General features: G+C 42.3%; 1 protein-coding gene across 3 annotated transcripts in view; it reads left to right on the top strand.

The window, feature by feature from the left end:
* The first annotated feature begins 1,150 nt into the window (after nucleotides 1–1,150).
* MAP3K20 (mitogen-activated protein kinase kinase kinase 20) overlaps nucleotides 1,151–22,197 on the top strand; it is a 156,375-nt gene continuing 135,328 nt past the window's right edge. The window contains exons 1-2 of one of the 3 annotated variants that reach the window (XM_036253957.1): nucleotides 1,151–1,311; nucleotides 14,330–14,522. In XM_036253957.1, coding sequence (XP_036109850.1) covers nucleotides 14,364–14,522 — 159 coding nt within the window. In that variant the 5' untranslated portion in view covers nucleotides 1,151–1,311; nucleotides 14,330–14,363. Of the gene's footprint in view, nucleotides 1,312–14,010; nucleotides 14,157–14,329; nucleotides 14,523–22,197 lie in introns of those variants that run through there. The other 2 variants (XM_036253959.1, XM_036253958.1) reach the window with 2 other exon arrangements.

The raw sequence follows: 22,197 nt of genomic DNA, 5'->3' as shown, positions 1-22,197 counted from the left end.
AATTATATTTCCCTTCTGACCTCTTTTCTGAATCTCAGCTTCATATTTCAACTGCTGCATCTCTACCTGTTTTTCCTACCATGACCTCAGCTCAACAGGAAGCCAGCTTCTCCTCCACATATCCCTATTTCTGTCAATGACACCACCGTTCTGCCAGTCACCCAGGTCTGAAATCTTGGCATCATCTCTGACTCTTTCCATCTTCCCCTCTACATCTAGTAGGTCACCCATTTCTGTGTGGCCTCTGCCTGAAACATGTCTCTCAATTCCATTCCTTCTTTTCTAATTCCATTTTGTCCTCAAGACCTCACAATCCCATTCCCAGGTAGTGACAATATTTACCACTCACGCTGCTTCCCATTTGGCCCTCCAACTCATCCTACAACCACGTGGACTGTTCTCTCCCTAAATCACCAGTAAAACAAAAGACAAAGACCTATTTGACCCCTTAGAGTCCAGCTTTCCACATTTTCCCAGTGTCCGCAGATCATCAACCTCTTGGGTAATGTTGCCATGTCTTTGCAACATCGTCTCACTTTCCCAATCAACACTTTTCCTTTCCAGTATCTATTTCCACCTTCTGTTGACCCCTGGCACGGGTTTGCAGTGTCCTCAGCTTTGTTAAAGTCACCAACCCTGGCAGCAGACCGTGACCCCTTTTCGAAATTCGAAATTCGGAAGGTATCTACCAATGGCCCCTCTGAGGCAGCCTTCAGCCCTAACTCCTCAGAAATGTCTGTACAGGTCTGCCCCCTTCCTAAGGAGATAATTCAGCCCTGCAGGGCACGAGGCAGCCTCCTATCTCTGTGTTGTTTGTTGATAAGAACTGAGTTGACGGGACGGGTGGTGGTAACTTGTTCAACACAGATGAGAAGGTGCAAAGGGGCGCTGAGGCACAGGCCCTCTCCCCGCGCCCCCGCCACGGGGCAGGTGCCCCCGGCGGAGCGCCCCGGGGCGGCGGCCCGTTGCCTGGCGGGTCCCAGGGCTCCGGGGCGGGTGCCCCTCGGGGTGCAGGCCGGGGGCCCCGATCGCCGCCCCCGCCCCGCTCTCCGGGGAGTCCGAGCGGCGGCGAGGCCGCGGGCTTGCGGGGCGCGGGCGGAGGCCGGGCCGTTCCGCGCTCGGAGGTAGGTGGTGCTGTTGCCGCGACTGCCTTCCTCATTGGCGCGGGAAGCAGAGGCGGAATGTTCAACTCCTGACTGCGGCGGAAGCGTGGGAGCCGCGGGCCGCGTCCTCTCGCCCCGTCGCCGCCCCTGCCCTCGCCGCGGCGGGGCCTCGCCGCCCGGCTCTGCTCGCGTCCGGCCCGGGAGCCAGGTAAGGACCAGGCCGGGCCCGGGAGGGGCAGCGAGGGAGGCCCGTGCGCTCGCGCGTTGTCCCGGCGTCTCCGGCCGCGGCCCAGCCGGGTCGGGCCCGGGAGCCTGGCCGGCGTGCGGCCCCCACGGGGACCCCTCCCCGCCCCGGAGCCCCCCCGGGCGGCGGCGGGAGGAACGCCGGGCTCCCACGGATTCGGCGCCGGACCTCAGCCGCGCCCGCGAGCGGCTCGGGAACTTCGGGCCGGGCCCACGCAGAAGTTGGCGCCGGGAAGAGCGGGGCGCGACCCGGAGCGTCTCGGCTTTCTCGGCCCTGCGCGCGGCGCGAGCGTGGGGCGCGCCCCGGGCCGGTCAGGCAGCGCCGGAGCCCGGGCTCGCAGTGCGTGACCCGGGCCCCTCTCGGGAAACGAAACCCGAGTCTCCCAAATCACGGAGGGTGCAGGCCGCTTGCCAGCAGAGGTCTGTGCGTGCGAGGGAGAACCGCGAACTTCTGCTTTTCGGCCCGGCGGGGCACGGTTCGCCCACTCAGAGCGGCCGCTTCCTGGCCCGCCCTGGGCAGCGTGGAGCTGGCGCCCACCCGCACCCTGCAGCGCCCCCTTTTCCTTCGCGGAAGCCGAGGGTCACCCCTTTGCAAACTCTGGCGTCCCCGGGTTCGTGGGCTCTGAGACCAGCACCAGGCCCGGGGGGGGGGGGGGGGGCGCTAAGGCCGCCGCCACGCCTCGCTTGCCCCTGACAGCTTGCAGAGAAACTTTTACAGAACTGGCGAGAGGACATCGAATTGCCCCAAAAAAGGGAGCAGTTGGGCAATCATTGTTAGAGTGCTGAGAACGGTGTCTCTGATGCGCCTAGACACACTTGCATAAGCACTTGTTTATTGAGAGCTTAATGACTATTTTGTTAGTTTCTTTAATAATGAAAGTAATACAATTTAGTGGCACATTCCAAATAGTTTTACAATAAGCAGCTCTCTCAGTGATAATGGTGTATTAGAATCAACTTGTAGAATTAATTCGAGAATATTTGAGCCAGGGTGGCTGTAAAATATTCATATTTTAACCTTAATGTTTTAGGAGAGTCTTCTTGCTTTTCTGAAGTTAAATTGAATAGCCAGGATTCAGGGGATCTAAACCTACCAACACATTTAGAGACAATAATGAACAAGTGATTCAGGACAGTTAACATCTTCTTTGTAGCAGCCCCATCTCCACAGTGAAATTTCATGGTTTTGATTTTCAAAAAATATGTGATGGCTGCAGTTTGATTATGGTTTTGGTGGTGTGTAGAGCCTTTGTTTTAAATTCCTGCTACAATAGCAAGAGATTTGGGAGATTGCAAATGAATATGAATTTAGTTTGTTTGGAAAGAGAGAATTAAGATAAAGAAAAATGGTCTTTTTGAGCAATGTGTAATGTTTGTTTTAATCTTAAACAATTCCCATGATAACTTCTTTTGAAGTTGTTTTTTAACTGGAAAATATTATTGTTTAAATAAAAAGTTTAGTGGTAATAATTCCAGAGTAAATGACCATAATTTAACTTGGGGGGGGGGGTCTAGGACAACAAATAGGTGATTGATTTTTTTCTTATTCTTTTAGGCACACATAAGGACACAGTGAAGAGAGGGAGAGAGGGAAAGATGGAGAGAGGGAGAGAACGGGAGCCAGAGAGAGAAAGAAATAACCAAATATTAAGCATGAGGATTTGGATCTAAAAATGGATGGTCAAAGATCTTGGGAACTAAGGGACCTTCTTGCCAAATAAGGAAACTTGGCAAGCTGCACTGTGTATTTTAAGTTAGCACAAGAGTGAGTGTTATTGGCAATATATTGGCTGAGTGCCTATCTGGAATGAGCAGTGAAATTGACTTTGATAGGGCTACAAAAGTATAAACAATTATGACATTTATGAGGGGCATGGAGTGAATAATCTAGTCATCAGAGAAAACACTGGCGAAACTACAATGATGTTTCGTAAAAAGGGGTCAGACGTAGAATGAAGCTATTAGTGTGGTGTGAAAGAGAAAAATGGACAGTTGATTTTAGAGATGGATAGATTTGGAGAAAAGAGAGGAAGAAAAAGAAAGAGAAAAATCAATAATTTTTCTTTTTAAACCAGCAAAGGATGTTTGTGCCGATGTTGTACTTTTTGAATAAGACAGCCCGATGTCTACATCCAGAGATGTTGGAAATAAAAATCAATTTGGATCGTTTGTTTTTCATTTTATTTTACCGGGACAGATTGATAGGAAGGGTGCCATGTACTGCTGCAGGGAAGATTTCGGCTACATCTTTCGCAGCTATTAACCTTGCCCTGCCACACACAAATCAGCAGAGTTCCAGCTGTGAAAAGAAAACTGCACCTGTTAAGGAAAGAGAGCTATAAATACAAGAGGTTAGATTGGTTTGACTGATACATGGGTGCTTTTGTGTCAGACCCTCCTACTGGCAGCTCAAGCATCGATTATGCCCTAATAGCAGCTAAATAATCCCAGCATAATAGAAGATTCTGTGGGAACAAAGCAGCCACACATCTGACACCCTAACCCCAGAATCACGATTGTTAATAGGAAGTGAGAGCCTCAGATTGAACTTTAGGTGGATGGTAAGCAATCCAGTAATTACTATAATAAGAAAAAGGTCTGTTTAACGGAAAAAAGAAAAGGCAAATTAGAAGGAGGAAGAATGATAGAGTGGAAAAAAGACGTGGTTTGGTGGGGAAAGGAGTCAGACCCGAGTTTGAATCCCGGTTGTGTCACTTCTAAGTTAAAGTAGTTGGCTTGGGCAGCTTTCATACCCTTGATACTCAGTTTCCTCATATGAAAATTGGGGGCAGTAATACCTGTTTTATAAGCATATGAGACAGCACATGAAAATGCTTGAACCAGTGCCTGAAACTTCCGCTGCAATAACTGAATCATAGAGAAGGGTGTTTATTCACATTCTCAAGTGATACACAGAGATGCCTGTCTCACCTATCCCCAGCTCCCCAGCTAAGGCTTGCTCTTGGTAGCCAGCCCTGTTCCCAGATCACGCTCACATGTGTATGTGGGCTAGGCGGTTTTCATTGCTACTCTCCAGCTTTTTTTTTTTATCCTCACCCGAGGACTTTTTTTTTTCCATTTATCTTCAGATAGAGCCGGAGAGAGAGAGAAACATCAACATGAGAGAGACACGTCGAGTGGTCGCCACCCATACAACCCCAATTCGGGCCAGGGCAAACTGCAACTGAGGTACATGCCCTTAGCGGGAACTGAACCCGGGACTCTCCGGTCCACCGGTCGTCACTCTAACCGCTGAGCAAAACCGGCCAGGGCTCTCCTGCTTTTTGTATAAGGATTTCTAAAGCAGCTTTGTGTACCTCTGTTTATATATAGCTTTGCAATATTCTCAGGGGAGAATCTGAAAATTAATGCACTTAAATATCTATAAGCAGTTTGAAGAATTTGGGGGTTGCATGAATAAAGGAAGGTTATGACCTAGAGACCAAAACCAAAACCATCTAACAGCTAATAGCACAGCTTATCTCCAGGGACCAACGTTCTTTCTGGATTTCCCATATAGGAGAACCAAAGAGAGAAGGTAAGAATCACTGTCTAGCTCTGGCCGATTTGGCTGAGTGGTTACAGCATTGGCCCTTGAACCCAAGAATCGAGGGTGCGATTTTCGGTCAAGAACACATACCTGGGGGTTCGATCCCCAGCCCCAGTTGGGGTCGTGTGGGAGGCAACCAATTGTCTCTCTCACATCTATGTTCCTCCCTCCCTCCCTCCTTTCCTTTCCTTTCCCTTCCTTCCTTCCTTCCTTCCTTCCTTCCTTCCTTCCTTCCTTCCTTCCTTCCTTCCTTCCTTCCTTCCTCCTTGCCTCCCTCCCTTCCCCTCCATCTAAAAATCAATGAAAAAGTATCCTTGGACGAGGATTAACAAAACAAAACAAAAAGGAATCACTGTCTAAAGCTCATGGAGTAAATTTTTGCTTATTAAAATTTTGTACCAAAGTGTCCCATTGTGGGTGGAACAATATATTCCATCAGGGATTTAAATGTAGCCATAAATACCCCCAATGTAAACAAGCATTTTCTTTAAAATCTTGTATTTAATCATGAAAATTCATGTGAGTTTTGCATTCTCTTCTATATTGCTTGATTTTATTGTACAAACCAACACAGATACTAAACATGTTTGTTCCCCCTAGATCTTAAAGTAAAATCAGTGCTGTAGGACCTGTGTTTATTCGTACGCCTTCTGCACAGAACTGGGCACACCACCCCTGAGAATACCCATGTTGAAGGAGCGTGAGTCATTGGTGGGTTCTGATCATTGGTGCTGCGCCGTTAACCTTCACAGCCCAGCCCAATGCATGGGGTACTGCAATTCCATTTTGCTTAGAAAAGAATAGGGGTAGATCATCATCCAAAGAGTTTTCATTTTCTGTGGTTTTACTGTGGTTTTCAAGGTGAAAAGAGCTCTTTGCCTTGGAATTGGAGGGGAGAGGAGAGGCTGTTGTAGGATAGAAGTCTGGCCTGTGTCTTCCACCTTCCCAGCCAGTGTGGGAGGAGAACTTGAAAAGGATAACCCCGTCTTCTCCATTGTTTCCATCACTGATGTTAATCACTGTGCTCTTCCTGTCAGGTTCACTGTCCCTAAGAAGAGAAGAGAGACCATTCATACTCTGCAGCAGGTTAATTAGCCATTGCTTACTCAAAGGGTTGGAGTAGGTTTTAATAAAACATTCATTCTACTCTCTTAGGTGAAATGGGAGTGTCCTACTGTACATACCCACCTCCCATTGAACACTCTCAGCAATGGGGAACTCACTACTAAACAAGTTGGCATATTTTCTTGTTACGCAACTCTAATAACCAGAAATTATTTCCGTAGCTTTTGTCAGCAGGTAACTTTTCCTCTGGGTCAGTGGTGCATAATTTAGTCTTACTTTGGTCTTTTCTAGTTTTAAACCCCCTGTTTCCTTTCATTTCACATCAAGGTCACCATACTTTAACCCTCACATTGACCCTTCTCGGGGAACATTCATTCTAGGTATTAGTCCAAAAATTGTACCTGCTTGTTAGCAGTAACCGGGAAGGTCAGATGCTTTCTACTTGATAGAAAACCAGGTTCAAGGGTAGAAATGAAAGCTGAGTAGCAGCAGGGTCTAGGGAAGTGTGGGCCTACTGACTCCACCCAGACACCTTGGGTCCCTCTTCTCCCAGCGTAGGATGTGCCCTGAGTGCGCTTGTGCTTCATTCAGAGTCTGGCTCGCTGTGCCTCCTGCCTTGCGCCCTTTGCCACAGGAAGCCCCTGCAGGGCCCATGCCGTGGCCTGAGCCTACTTCTGTGCCCTGGTTGGGCCTGGGCTGGAGCACAGATACTTCCACACAGCATGCCTGTGGCACAAGTGCACCTCACATGGGCCTGGGCTGGAGCACAGACACTTCCACACAGCATGCCTGTGGCACAAGTGCACCTCACATTCCTGTCCGCCTGTGTTTTGCCTCTGGTAACGACATTTCTGGCAACGAGGTGTCCTGGAAGTCTGTTTTCATTCATCAAGATGGTAAACTACAAATATGACTGTTTCTTTTAACTAGCTGATTTTTAGTTTAAGCTTTGCTCTAACCAGAGAGCTGGTTACTTACCGAGTAAAGCACAGAAGAAGAAAAAAACAAAAACAATAGTTGTATTTTTAAGATTCTTCAAGCCGAATTCTCTCAGATAGCTGTGACCCAGGACCCTGTTCTCTGAGCCTGACCGGTTCCGGAGGGGGTGTGCTGCTTTCCTCCGCAGCAGCCTGGGAGGGGGGTGGGGGGGTACCTGGGGGAGACAGTGGAGGTGGTGCTAGACCCATACCTAGTCTCCTCGAACTAGTATAGATCGGATCTTTTGAGGGATTGCAAACAGAACCATAGTAGAACAGTAGTCCTGTTCAAGAATAGAAAATTTACATCTTTAACTGTGCTGTTAGAAACACCAAACCAAAGCTTTCCCCATTTTTTTTTTGAAGCTAAGACTCATAGGGAAAAAAATAACTGTGGAGCCATAATCCAAATGGTGTTTCACGACACATGATGATAAAGCACATTTTTATTAGATTATTCACTAATCTATGTTAAGGAGGCTGAAATAAGTATTAGGGCAGAGTCTCAAACATAAGTATTAGGATAGCAAGCTTGGCAAAAGAATTTGTCGAGGACTGTTTCTAAAGCCATTTTTTTTTTTGGTCATATTCAGGTCATAATAAAATTAGTATTTTTATATTGCATTAAAAGTAAATTTGTAACTCTTGTGAAGAAGGAAAAAGGAAAGTATAAATTAGGGATAGAAAAAGATAAAGGATCTGAATTCAGAAATAGGCCCATATAAACCTAAAAGATAGAAAAATCCAAAGACCTATTTTGTAGTAACGTTAATCCTTTTATAAAGTAGATTTAATTTTTTAAAAATTATGATTTGTAGGTACTTCATGAAGCTGGTTGCAGTTTCCTGAGTCTGATTGTTATGCGGTAGGTAAGATAAGAAGACAGTGGCCACCACTGAAAGTAGGTGTATTGCAGGTCCCTCCCAAAGCCAGTGATAATCGAATGAATAGGTCTAGAAACTCTAGTATCTAAAAAAATGTATTGTCTTTTAATAACTTTAATATTCTCCTTTTGAAAAAAAGTTTAAAAGAAAATTATAATTATTTACTAATAAGATAGATCTAGCAAAAATGGCCGAAAGTTAAAAGCAGCAAATAGAGGAGGGAAAAAAATACACAAAGAAACACAGATAGCCCTGGCCGGTTTGGCTCAGCGGTTAGAGTGTTGGCCTGCGGTCCTGAGAGACCCGGGTTTGGTTCCCGCTAAGGGCATGTACCTCGGTTGCAGTTTGTCCCCGGCCCTGGTCGGTTGTGTGGGTGGCAGCCACTCGATGTGTCCCTTTCACATCGATGTTTCTCTCTCTCTCTCTGCTCGTCTCTCTCCCTCCCACTCTACCTGAACAAAAAATGGAAAAATGTCCTCGGGTGAGGATAAAAAAAAAAAAAAAGAAAGAAACACAGATAAAAAGCATTTAGGGATCAATAGCTCATCTATCTATTAATAATTGCTCAGCAAAACTAATGGAGATATAATATAAAGCAATTCTGAAAACGAGAGAGGAAAGCATACCTGACTACAAAGGCTAAAGAAGTAGACGGCCACCTGTGATATCAAGACTTCCTAGAATAATTAGACTGTCATAATTTCCACTTGGTGAGGGTGTGTTGGACACTGTGCAAGGCCCTTTCCCAGCATCTCCCCTTCCCAAAACAGTGCAGAATGGGTGGTATTGCCAGAGAGAAGACTGAGGCCAGAGGGGCTCAGAGCCTTGTCCAAGGCCTAACAGCTCGTAAATGCAGACTTGCTACTAGATCTCTCCATCTGAAAGATTTATCAAGACGTCTAATCATACTGTGAAAACTTGATCACTTTTGGACTATCAATTTTGAGACATTTGATAACAGAATGGAAAAGATTTATAATTTCTTATTTATTGGTTCTGGAAATACCATGATCTGAGAAAAGGTAATTGGTTATTGAGAGGTAGAGGCAGAATTAAATACACATCCATCTAATTCTGAACCTTGTTGTGGTTTTTTTATGTTAGAACTTTTTGTTGTTTTTAGTTCCGAGCAAAAGTCCTTTTTTGGGGGACTAAAGGTTGAAAACTAAAAAGTAAAATAATACTCTCTTTAAGGTTTTGTACCTTCATCTAGTTTCACTCTTGATAATTAGCCAGTGGTGCTATGTTGTGTGTGTGTGTGTGTGTGTGTGCGTGTGTGCGTTCAGCAATTAATAGTTAAATTTTTTAAATTTTAATTTAAGGAAATTTTTAAAAATTAAAAAAAAATTGTCTTACTACAGTACTTGAATGATTGGAGTCAACCACCAAGTTAGTGGTTTTCAACATTTTCGGAGCTGTGACACCCTGTCAGGCTTCAGCTGTGCTCCGCCTCCTCAGCTCCCCTCCAGTGCTGTGGGTCAACATTTACTCATATTTAGAACAGCTCGGAGCGTTTACGAAACAAAAGTGAGAATGCTATAAAATTAGGACTGGGAATTGTTGCATGGAGGAAAATTGCCTTTTGTGTGTAAAAGCAATTATTTTAATATGGTGGGATAAGGACATAGTATTGGATATGCTATGTAAATACATGTGTATATATATGGCACTTTCCAACTTCTGGTGTATTCGCTGGAGAACATAATTTGGTCAGGTAGCAGTCTTCTCCGAGATGCTATAAGTATGATTAATCAGGAGCTCAGAGTTTTAATTCTTCTGGTCGTAAGTTGATCCTCTTAGGATAATGATTTCAAAATGAAAGGAGAGAAAGCTGAAGGGGAAAAATAGATGTATAGGGTCTGACACTCAGTTAGATGGCATGGGAATCTCGGTCTGGCTTTATAGCTAAATCCATGATGCTTTGCCCAGCTCGCTGGAGTTAAAACCTGTTCCCATACACTCCAAAATTGTTAGTCTCTTTGTTAATCAGATGGGACTTAATTTTGTATGGTCTCAGTACAACATTCACATAATTACACAGTTCCATTAATACATAGCCAGTTTCGAAATGGCAGGATGTATCACAAAATGAGTAATAGTGACTCTGGGAAGAACATGACTGGTGCCTCATCTGGGGCGGGGGGGGGGGGGGTGAAGATTGTGGAGATCTCTGCATCTCAGGAGCCCTTAGGCCAGTTTCAAGTGTGATGATCCTGCAGCAGCACTTCTTCCCTGGGCCTGCTCTGCTCCAGAGGGCGCAGGTTTATTCATAAGGCTCTCACCGTGGTTCAGAGCGCTGTGTTTATTTTATTTTTTTTAAAGGATTTCCCTTCGCCTCTCCTCCTTTTTTCTCCTTTGGGCTCAGAGACACCCAATTCTGGAGGTCCCAAACGTCCACCCTTCAGTCTCTCAAGAAGCCTAGGCAGCACGTTCCAAATCAGGATTTGCTTCAGAATCCTCTGGGGTGGGTGGGGGAAGAATTGATGAAAACTCAAGTTTCAGATTGTACTTAATCTGGTTTGAATCTTTTCAGTTGCAAAAGGTATAATGGAAGAGTCGCCAGAGACTGTTTGTTTATGTATTTGTTCATTCATGCATTTACCCAACAAAGATTTTTTAATGGAACAGGTGCAACGTGCCCGGCTGTGTACTAGGTACTGGAGATCCTGCTGTAAACAGAAATGACTTTGCCTTTAGGGAACTTACAGTGTGGGAGCTAAGGGGGCAATGAGGAATGAATCAAGAAAAGGCACAGCAGAAGGAAAATTTAACTGCTCATGAGGGTCAGAGCAGCTAGTTGTGGACAGGAGTTTGTTTTGGAAAAACGGGAGTTTTTCTAAGCAAAGACTCAAGCCTGTGCACAGGTATGAGATAGGAGAGAGAGCGGCGCGTGCTGGGAACTGCGTGTGGTTCCTTGTGTGTGTAGGGGGTGAGAAGACAAGAAGTCAAAGTGGCCGTCAGTGGTAAGGGAAGAACATGAGAAGATGTCCCAGAGCTAGAAGACAGGAGGTACAGACAGAGTTCACCGAGTGCCCTGCCAGTGAATGCAGAAGACTCACCCCTACGCATTTGTTATTAATTTCAGATTCCAGGGATGAATACACGATCCTAAAAGCTTTCAGAAAGGAAGAGATATGTGCAAAGGATTAGTAACCAGAGTGGCATCAGACTGCTCCGCAAACACATTAAAAACTAGACTGTGAAGTAATACTTCCGAAATTATAAGGCAGATTATTTTCTACCTAGAATTATATACCCAGCCAGGCTACCAGTCAAGACATATTAAGACACACAGGTTCTCAAAAAAATTATATTTGCGGCATTCTATTCAGGTGGCTAATGGGAGATGGGCACTGTCAGAACACGAAAGCAAACAGAGAGGGAAGCCAGGACGTCCGAGGACATGGCCCCTCACAGAGGAGGATGGGAGGGAAATCCTTGGGATAATGGTGAAGGGAAGTCCTTGTCCAAGTTGACCTCCAGAGCAACCCCTCCAGCCAGACTGAATCAAGATAAAGGGTCCAGGAGGACTGTCTCCAAGAAAAAAATAGAACAAAAAAATTACCTGATGTTTTTACTTTATTGAGAGTAATTTTGCAGTTCTTAGGAGAGTTGGATGAGGTCAATAAGTGTTTGGTGTATAAATAAGCTAAGCAAACAACAAAAACAAAACAACTAATAACTCTAGAAGAAGCAAAAAGTTCCCAAGAAAGGAAAAGTTATTGAATTCTGCATAGCACTCCTGGGAATAATATTTACTTTGTCAGACTACTGTAAACCCTGAATGCTGACTTAACTACGTGTTATAATGTAATTGGAAGCTCGGAGAACTAGGCGAGTGTGACCTACGGTATTCAAAGAGGTAAAGGGTGGTATGTGAGAACTAAATCCTTATCTTCCACAAGGAGAAATGAGCAGATAATTTCTAAAAGAGAACAACCAAGAAATAGCAATATAAACATTCTTTAGAAATGTGATAAATACCGGGCCCTGGCCAGTTTGGTCCAGCGGTTAGAGTGTCAGCCTGCGGTCCGGAGAGACCCGGGTTCGGTTCCCGCTAAGGGCACGTACTTCGGTTGCAGTTTGTCCCCGGCCCTGGTTGGTCGTGCGGGTGGCAGCCACTCGATGTGTCCCTTCACGTCAATGTTTCTCTCTCTCTCTCCCTTCCTCTCTCTCCCTCCCACTCTATCTGTACAAAAAATGGAAAAATATCCTCGGGTGAGGATAAAAAAAAAAAAGAAAGAAATGTGATAAATACCGGAAGAAAATGCTAAATGAGTTGAAATTAGTTCCCTCTACAGAGAGAATTCCCTCCCCCCCGGGGGGGGAGGGGGGGCAAGGGAGTTCTAATTGTATTCTACGCTTTGTAGTTCTGTTTTATTGTTTATACTTTGATAAAAATAAAAATGATTAATAAAAATACAGAACTAGCATCTGTAACACTGAGGGAATCTTGCAAGTGGTATTTTGCATTTTGTTGAACAAACTGTTTAGCTTGCATATTCTGTGTACCTACCTTGGGCACATTCCTAAATTTTATCCACACCTTTTTTTCTATGATTAACTAATTATGAATAGAAGAAAAGTCAGTAAGGTAAATTATTGACTCAAATATGTGTATGGGCTATACCTGGATACTATGGTTTTTTTTCGCCTGTGTTTTCATGTAGACCCTATGCCCTCTTTCCAACTTTAGAGGATAAAGTCTTCTCTCTTGCCTTTTCCCCAAAGTAGAGCTGAGCTTGACTTCATATAAGAAATCAGCATTCTTGCCCTGGCCGGTTTGGCTCAGTGGTTGGAGCATTGGCCTGGGGACCAGAGAGTCCCAGGTTCGGTTCCTGCAAGGAGCACATACCAAAAAAAAAAAAAAAAAAAAAAGAAATCAGCATTCTTCAGTGACCTGATGTTCCTAAAATGGGATTGCTAGTCAGCTGCACGTTGAGATCTCTGAGCCAACTGTTTACATCACTCAGCAAAGCTGCGTGCTGTTTATAAAGACATTTTGTCAATTTGAATAGATATAAACTGCCCTCTCCCCTTTTTTATTTTGAAAATAACCAAATCCCACAGAAAAATGACAAGTAGTAAAACACCCATAAACTTTCACCTAGATTTGCCAGTTCTTAACATGTTGCCACATTTGCTTCCCCTCTCTCTATACCCACACATTTGGGGGAGGAGGGAGTTGAATCATTTTAAATTAAGGTGTGGATATCACACTTTAGTATGTCTCCCAAGAACAAGTACATCCTCATATAAAACCAAAATACCATTATATTTGCCATAGAGAATATAATATTATCTGATATAAAGTAGATATTCAGATTTCCCTAAAATACCAATAGTACTTTCTGTAGAGTTTTTTTGATCCAGAGTCCAGTGATCACGCATTGCAGTTAGTCGTCATACTCCTTTAAGTCCTCCTTAGGCTAGAAGTTTCCCTGCGTTAAAAAAAAAATCTTTCATGACATGGACCATTGTGAGGAGCTCAGGCCAGCTGTTTTGTAGAGTGTCCTGTACACATGAATTTGTCTTTTGTAAGATGTCTCATTGGAAGATTCTGGTTTATAATTTTGGCAAGCATATGTATACAAACTTTCTTATCCACCTGCTTTTTATGCACGTTCAGAACTGTGGTGTTGTGATTTCTTGTTGGTATGTTTTTGTTTGAGTTTCCTGCTAATCTGTGGTTTGGCATGGGATGTGCAGGGAGGACACTACCTGGTGCATCGTAAACACCTGAGAGTGCAGAAAATGTCACTGTAATAATCTCTGGGAGGGGACATCTGTTCCTCTGGAAACAAGCATAATATTTTTTTAAACATTCTTGGCAGAGGTCTTTGGATGACTTAATATACTGTAATCAGGGCAAGTTTTCTACTCTTTAATTAAGTCTCTGCTACAGTATACAGTCCAGGGAGCCACTTCGGAAAACACTTGGCCAGCTTTCCTATCACCCCTAAGCTGAAGGTTTCTGCTCTTGGACTCCAAACACTGCCTGTGTGTTCAGCGTGCAGCCCCTTGGCTGTCCCTGGCCGGGATGCTCCGTTGCTTAGGTTATGTATATTTTGTGTGAAGTGAGCACAGCGCGGAGAGGTGGCATGCCGCACATGCCCGGCGAGCTATGCAAGCTGGCTGTTGGAGGCACGCTCCCGGCTGTCAGGGCTCCGCGATAGGAGACCTGGTGACACAGTAGCCTTCAGGCAGAGCTCCTGGGATGCGCAGGAAGTGCGGCTACAGGTTTTGTCGGGGGGAAATCTGAGCCATTTCTCTGTGGACAGCTGTGCTGCAGAGTCTGGGCAAGTTGCTGCTGAATTTTGCACGGGCTTCCAGGGTAAGTGTTTTCTTTTGATTTGTTTCTAGTCCTGGTTTTCCTCCTCCTGCGTCATCAAGGATCTTTCTGGAAGTTTCACAGGATTTCTTCTACATTATCTAGAGCAGGATTGATTCAGAGAATTCATTCCAGTACATTCGTAATCCAACTTTTCTTTCTCTTTCTCTCTGCAGAGTTTGTGGAAGTATAATACTTTGTCATTATGCGATGTCGTCTCTCGGTCCCTCCTTTGTGCAAATTAAATTTGATGACTTGCAGTTTTTTGAAAACTGCGGCGGAGGAAGTTTTGGGAGTGTTTATCGAGCCAAATGGATATCACAGGACAAGGAGGTGGCTGTGAAGAAGCTGCTGAAGATAGAGAAAGAGGTAAGGTCGTCTCCTGCTCTCAGAAGTGGTCACAGTGACACTTATGTAAGTTTTTCAAGCTAAAATCCGAGGCCACAGGGTGCCAGGGACCTAGCAGGGCCTTGGGGCTGATCCACAAGGCCCTTTCCCAATTTCCATTCCGGGAGCCCCATAAATAGAAATTAATGCCGCGTGTGCTGTAGGGTTGAGTTCTACTAGGGGTCACCTGAACTGGGAGGATTTCTTTCCGTGGCATGAAAGACCGAATGTTCTCTGAGCAGTCCTGGAGGGGAGGTAAGATTCCAGACCTTTTCCTTTCCCTACGCAGCCAAGAGGGGTCAGTAAAGAGTAATGTGTCAAGTTTGTGTCCCCTTTCCGTTTTCTGTCGTGGATTTGTGGTCCTCAGAAGTTGTCTTTTAATAAACAGAAAGCGTTTCCTACTGAAATATAAGCAATACCAGTTTTTTGGATTTCACCTCTGCTTGAAGCCAAAAGTGATGGACTTTGTTTAGCAAGGAATTAGCAGGTGCCAGACAGAGCTGCCCTACTTGTAAAACCAGAAAAGGCTCTCAGCGTCTGGGACATGTGCTGGTCCTCGTCACACTCAAAGCCCATAGGCCCTTCCTCTTTCTCAGGAATGTGCTGCAACAGCACCCCCAAATTCAGTGTGGTCCCTTGAGAGGAAGGCTGATGGGGGAGCCGGCCTGCAGGGGCTCAGTGGCATTGATACGTTTTAATAGCTGCCCTCTGGAGCTTGTTTTGGTCATTTCTATTTTTTTGTTTCTATTTCTATTAGTCCTGTTTTGACCAACTGTTGTTCTTTTCAGTGTCTTTTTGAAGTGAACTTTTCCATAAATATCTTTTAATCTCCCTGAATGATTTTCCTTCCGTTTTCGTTAATTGCTGCCAGAGAGCTGTGGCATTGCCCCCAGCAGGGCCGTGTGACCGTGTGATCACCAGCCGCGCTTCCAGCTGCGGAAGCCAGGTCAGAGGACCGAGGTGCCTCTGCCTCGGGGTGTCGCCGGGCTGTGGAAAGCGGAGGAAGCGAACACTTGTAGAGCTGACACGAGCGCGGGACAGAAAGGGGCTGTGCAGGACAAGTGTCCTCCTCCTCATTTCCTGATCAACACATTCTAAAACAGTAGCCAAATAATAAAACCACTTCTCACTGTGGACTGAACCTAGCTGCTTTTATCTAGTGAACCCTTAAAGCCATCGTAGGAAGCGTTGTTAGACCCTTTTATAGAGCGGGAGGTAGAGCTTAGAGAAATGTGCTGAGCCTCCCCCCAGGGCGGGCAAGTGACATCCAGGAGATCACATCTCCCGCTCTTTACTTTTCTTAACTCTGAAGCCTCTAGTTGACCAGGTTAAAGAATAGAAAATAGACCAATTCCATCAAATTTTAGTCAAGGAAGAATATAAGTGTGCTAATATTTTTATACATTAGGTCGTGCAACTTTATTACAACAAACACGTCTTTATATGATTGCTCGATGCGAGACTCGATGAGACGTGAAACAGATTTTGATAGGAAAACAATAATTGCAACCCATTCCCAACCCCCCCCCCCCAATCCGTACGTCACACCGTTTTTACTCCCTTTGAGAGAGCCAGGAAAGTGACAGGAAGGCCTGGGGGTGAAACCCGGAATTAGAACTGCCAGGTCCCACTGTGGGGTAGGTTTTGGTCTGGGTGCATAGCCTCTTGGAATTGCGTTGATTACAGTAAACTGCAAGAGCATAACTCATAAGTAACTCATAAACGTGTAAGGAGGGAAAATAGAAATTCTGTTTCTGCTTTGGAGCTTGGCTTAGTCAGTGATTGTCAGTGATAAGGAGAAATGGTAAATTACTGCAGGGCAATATTGCATCCCACACTTACTGAATCAACATGAATTTAAGATGTAGAAAATTTTTGCTAGGGGTTGGCAGTTATTGGAAAGGAAATATGCATTTCTTGTGTAAATATTTGTTATAATTTATGAACTAGGTATGGACTTGCTGGCTAGGTGTTTTCTAAGTGGTAAGATAAAGGTAATTAGCTCTGGGTTTTCTTTTAATTTATAGATTCTGTCTTATGTCACTGGTCATTTTTGCCAATGAGTTTTAGAAGCAGTAGAATAATTAATAATATGTTCATAGCTGATTCATGTAATTCTTTAAGAATGACCAGATTAAATGTATGTTTTGTGAATTTAGTAAAAGATGGAGAGAATATATTCCAAACTCTTGAACCTTGCTTATGAGAAAAGATAAAGACTATTTATTTTCACTTTTATTTGTAGTCCTCTTTTTTAATGAGCATGTATTACTTTCTTCTGCTTTAGTGTGTATGTATTACTTTTCTAATTTAGAAAATAATGAAAAGTGGCATTTACTTAGAATCTTGTTAGATTTTTAAAACTTTATTTTTTTAAAAACTTTTATACCTAGGGAAGAACTATAAGAACTGTACCATGAAGTCCAGCATATCCTTCCCCTAAAATCACCATTTGTTAACATTTTGCAACATTTACTTTTTATATATATTATTCTTTGATTTATACATATTCATATATTTTTTTTACTGAAACATAAGAGTAAATTGCAGATGCTGTGTCCATTTATACCTAAATACTTTAGCATCTTCTAAGAACATACCCATAATACAATGATCAAATTCAGAAAATTTAACATTGATTCAATAACAGTACCTATTATACAGTCTATATTCAAATTTTGCCAATTGTCCCAATAATGGCTTTTTATGATGATTATTTCCCAGCCCAGCATCTAACCCAGGATCCCATATTGCATTTAGTTGATCCGTTCAGTTTGCTTTAATCTGTGACACTTCCTCTACCTTCCTTCATCTTGTAACTTTTGATGTTTTGAAGAGTGCAGGCCAGTTTTGTAGACTTACCAGATTTTAAAACATTTTGGATATATCTGATTTTCCCTCCCTCTTGCCTAGTTGAAGGCTGTGTAGTTTTGGTAGGAATGTTACACAGGTCAAGTGTCCTTGTTGTATCTCAATGCAAGTCCACCCATGTCAGTTTGCCCCATTATTGGTGACATTAATTTTGAACCCTTGATTAAGGGGGCTCACCCAATTCATCCACAGTAAAAATATCTCTTTTCCCTTAGTAATTAATAATTAAACTGTGGGTAGATACTTTGAGGCTATGTAAACATCTTCCTTCAACAAACATCCCATGTTATTAGCATTTGTTGGTGATTCTTGTTTGAATCAAGTATTATTATGATAGTTACTGTGTAGAAAAAAAGTTCTAGCATAAATGAGTCTTCTTCCTCCCCTCCCTCCCTCCCTTCCTTTCCTTATTTATTCATCCATTTATTCATTTATTTTTTGTTTCATTGTAGCTGTCTGGATTCCTTTTCAAACTCAACATGTTGCAGCCCATTTTATTATTTTTCACTTTAATGATTAAATTGTCCTTGATTTAGCAAGTAAGAATCCCTTCATGTTGGCTTTTGTGTCTTTTTGATATGTCTTCATCATTTTTTTTTTAGCATTTCCTTACTTTTTGGCACAAAAAGATGTTCTGAGATCATCTAGTTCCTGCCCCTTTCCTGGGGTCAGCCATTTCTTTAAGAAGCCCTGAGTTGGGGTACATGATTTGGAAGTATGATATTTAGAAGCCAAGATTTGGATATTAGATTTTCTTATTGTAGTCTTTTAAAAAAAGAAGCCTTTATTCTTTTGAGAGAAAGAATGAGTATAGATAAGTTTTATTTATGGAAGCATTTAATTTAAAATTTAGTATCATACATCTAGATAGCTATGATCAGTGATACACTCCTGTTAGAAATATAAATTGGTAAACTTTTTGGAGAACAGTTTAGCAAAATGTATCAAAAAGTCTTAAAATATATAGTACCTTTGAGGGAGAAATTTTACTTCTGGGGCTTTATTCTAGGAAGTAGGTAATAATCAGAGATGTGCAGAAAAATGGATATAGACTGTTGTTCATCTTACATGTATGATGGTGAAGAACTAGAAACAACCCAAGTGCCCTGCAACAAGGTATCTTTCAAATTATGGTACATCTCACACACACAGAGAAGGCAAATACAGGAGGTGATGGATATGCTAATTAATTGTGGGAATCCCTTCACAATATATATGTATTTAACATCATTGTGTTGTACATTTTAAATATGTTACTATTTTATTTGTCAATAAAGCTGAAACAAATTATGCTACATTTGTTTAATGGAAATCCATTGCATTTGGAAGAATATTTAAAGAGTTAGGAAAATGCATATAATATACTGCTAAGTGGTAAAAGCAAGTTCCAAAACATTTTAATATGACCCCAAGTGTCTGTTTGGTGTCTGTATGGTGTTTTTATCTTTCTTATATTTCTTTTATTTTCAGTATTTTTCTATGATGGTCTCATATTTCTTCCATGCCCCCAACATTTTATTATGAAAATTTTCAAAAATAAAGTTGAAAGGGTTTTATAGTGAACATGTGTATATCTACCATCTAGGGTCTGTCATTAATATACATATTTGCTTTATCACATATATATCCAGCTATGTATCCTTCCATTCATCAATTCACTTTGATGCATTTCAAAATATTTTATAGGCATCAATACATTTCCCTTTAAATTTCTTGAAAGCATGCCTGTTATAACCAGAGTTCAGCATGTGTTTGCAGTTTTATTTTCCTTTGAGGTAAAATTAACATACAATGAAATGCACGTATCACTAAGTTTTGACAAATGTGAACACCATGTGATCCATATATTTACTTTTATAACCAGGAAAAATTCAACTAAAAAAAGTATAGTTCTGAAATCTGTGGTACTTTCTAAGGTTGTTCAAATGAGTTGAGTTTTATAAACCTCTTTTGTATGTCACAGATCACTAATTTTCCAATCTCAATATGCGCCTCTAAAATGTTTGGTGTCCACTTTGCCATTGCTTTTCCATAGCAGCACTACAGGGATGTCCATGGTAATTTAGCTTGTTTATGTTAGTTACAGATTTACTTATAGTGCACTATTTATTTTTGTTTTTAAAAAAGTTTTCAACAGGAAAAAAATACATGATGTGAAGAATATATACCAAAGATAAAAGAAGAAACTATTATTGTATCTTTTTTGGTACATTTCAGTTGAGCAGAGATCAAATCAAGTTGCTGAGGCAGAAACTGAAGCAAGGAGTGGCGAGGGCAAAGAAGGACATTGTGGATCACGGTGTCCCCTTCCAGCGACTGCTGACCGAGAGAACAGTCCCACACTGCAAGTGCTCACCAGCCTCACAGCGTGGGCTTCTAGCAAGGGCTGCACTCTGCCCTTGCGATATATTTGATAATATGTAGAAGCAGACCTGTCTGTCCATGGTATTTTTTTCTGTCTGAGAGATGGAAACCTGTGATCATTCGCATTAACTTGAGCTTTATTGATATTCAACTGATGGTAGGAAACCAGATTTAAGTATAAGATATGAAAGAAACAGAATTGCTTTTTGTTTCCTCAAAAGAATGGAAAGGAAGCAGAGTCCTCAAGAGGTAAAATATGAGGCTTTTTCTGCATGTGCCTTGCCTTTCACAAGGCACCACTCCCGTTATTCCAAAACATTTTTCCTTCCAAATTTGACTGTTGTGGAAATGTTGAAAGCCATATAAATTCATATCTCAGAACTGTCGCACATTGTAAATATTTATAGCTAAAGAGAGAAGATCAAAATGTCAGAACTGATCCTAAGAACAGAAGCTATCAGTCACTTTTTATATGAAGGAGGAAATAGCCATGTGCAGTAGAAAACACAAACTTAATATTGACACAAAACTAGGAAAGAACAAAAAGTAAAGGCTTTTGTTATATAAACTGTATCAATAGGATTGCAGTTAGAGCTTTCTAGAAGGCTAATTAATGTTCTTACCACTTTGTTGGTTCATAGGAGACCCTTTTTCCTCTTCTTTGTAGTTCTGTAGCTGATTTTTTATTAATAAATTATTTGCATTTGCTTTAATTGTAGGGATGCTGTTGTAATGTTTTCCCCTGCCCCTGAACACAGTGAAGAAGAATAATACCACACTTACCTTCTTTGTCAATCCTTGCTGCCTCACCTGGCTCACAGTACCGTGTCTGTTCCTCGATGCTTGGTATCATGTCACAGTGGACTTTCCTTTTGTTCTCATTCAGCAAAGCTCTCCTGTATTTAAGTACCTGCATTTCCTTCATTGACTCTGTTGAGCTGTGGAAAGGATAGAACACGTCTGTCCTTCCTGTGTCGCTGGTTGTGACGTGCATCCAGCTACGTAGAACAGAACTCTTGGTTAGTGCCTTTGCTTTACCTGGTGTTGGAGTTTTACAAATGCCCTTGCTTTTGTACCTCTTAGACTGGCATGCCGTTTCCACTTAAAAGAATTTTAAACATTTCCCTGTGCCAGGCTTTGACTCTGTGCTACATGTATGAAATCATCACTTGAATTAGAGAATAAGCAATTTAAAATGACAAGTAATTGCCCTGGCTGGGTGGCTCATTGGTTGGAGTGTCATCCTGTATACCAAAAAGTTGTGAGTTTGATTCCTGGTCAGGGCACATACCTAGGTTGTGGGTTCAATCCCCAGTTGGGGTGTGTACAGGAGGCAACTGATTAATGTTTCTCACATTGAAGTTTCTCTCTCTCTCTCAAAATCAATAAAAACTTATCCTCGGGTGAAGATTTTAAAAAATTAATAAATAATGAATTATTTTATTTGATAATGTATTTATTATACAGAAGTCTATAATGAACAGCTATCTGTCACTTAGCCCTTTTTTGGTTGTTAATCCTCACCCAAGGATATTTTTACACTGATGTTTAGAGAGAGTGGAAGGGAGGGAGGAGAGAGAGAGAGAAACATTGATGTGAAAGACACATTGATTGAATTCCTCCCACGTGACCTACGACTAGGGCCAGAGATCGAACCTACACCCCAAGTACATGCCTTTGACCAGGAATCAACCCACGACCCTTCAATCCATGGGCCAGCACTAACTGCTGAGCCAAACCAGTCAGGGCTACCACTCAGCTCTTTTTTTTTATGAGATATTTCTGTTACTGGGAGCTTATAATCTAAGACATTCCCAACGTGAACTGCTATAAAGAAATATAGAAAATTGGTGGTTACAAAATAGCCATGGGGATATAAAGTACAGCTTAGGGAGTATAGTCAATAATACTCTAATAACTGTGTATAGTGCCAGGTGGGTACTAGGGTTATCAAGGAAATCGCTCTGTAAATTATATAATTGTCGAACTACTATGCTGTATACCTGAAACTAATATAAAATCATACTGAATGTCAACTGTAATTGAAAAAACAAAATGTGAAAACAATAATAAAGTAAAAAAAGTAAAGAGACAGAAAATTGGACACACGTTGAACAACTATGTAAATTAAATGAGTAAGCATGTGTTACTCATATTTCTGAAGGTAACACAAACCTTATGGCAGAGGTTATGAGAAAGCCCTTCAGGAATGGTTTCTTCTGGGACCAAGGAGAGAAAATTACCTGAATTGTAAATAAAGTGCTTACCATGTTATGTGAAGTACAGTTATATTAAAACAGACTTCCCTCTATGGTATTCTTCAGATCGTTGATATGGCCATAAAAAGATTTTATTTGCAAGAGAAAGCCCCTATCCTTCTTATTTTTGCTCCTTAGTCATTTAAAAAATTTTAAATCCTTTC

The sequence above is a fragment of the Molossus molossus genome, unplaced genomic scaffold, assembly GCF_014108415.1.
Source record: "Molossus molossus isolate mMolMol1 unplaced genomic scaffold, mMolMol1.p scaffold_m16_p_11, whole genome shotgun sequence".
Classification (NCBI taxonomy): Eukaryota; Metazoa; Chordata; class Mammalia; order Chiroptera; family Molossidae; genus Molossus; species Molossus molossus.
The sequence above is the reverse complement of the archived record's forward strand: the minus strand, read 5'-3'. Positions and strand labels throughout refer to the sequence as shown.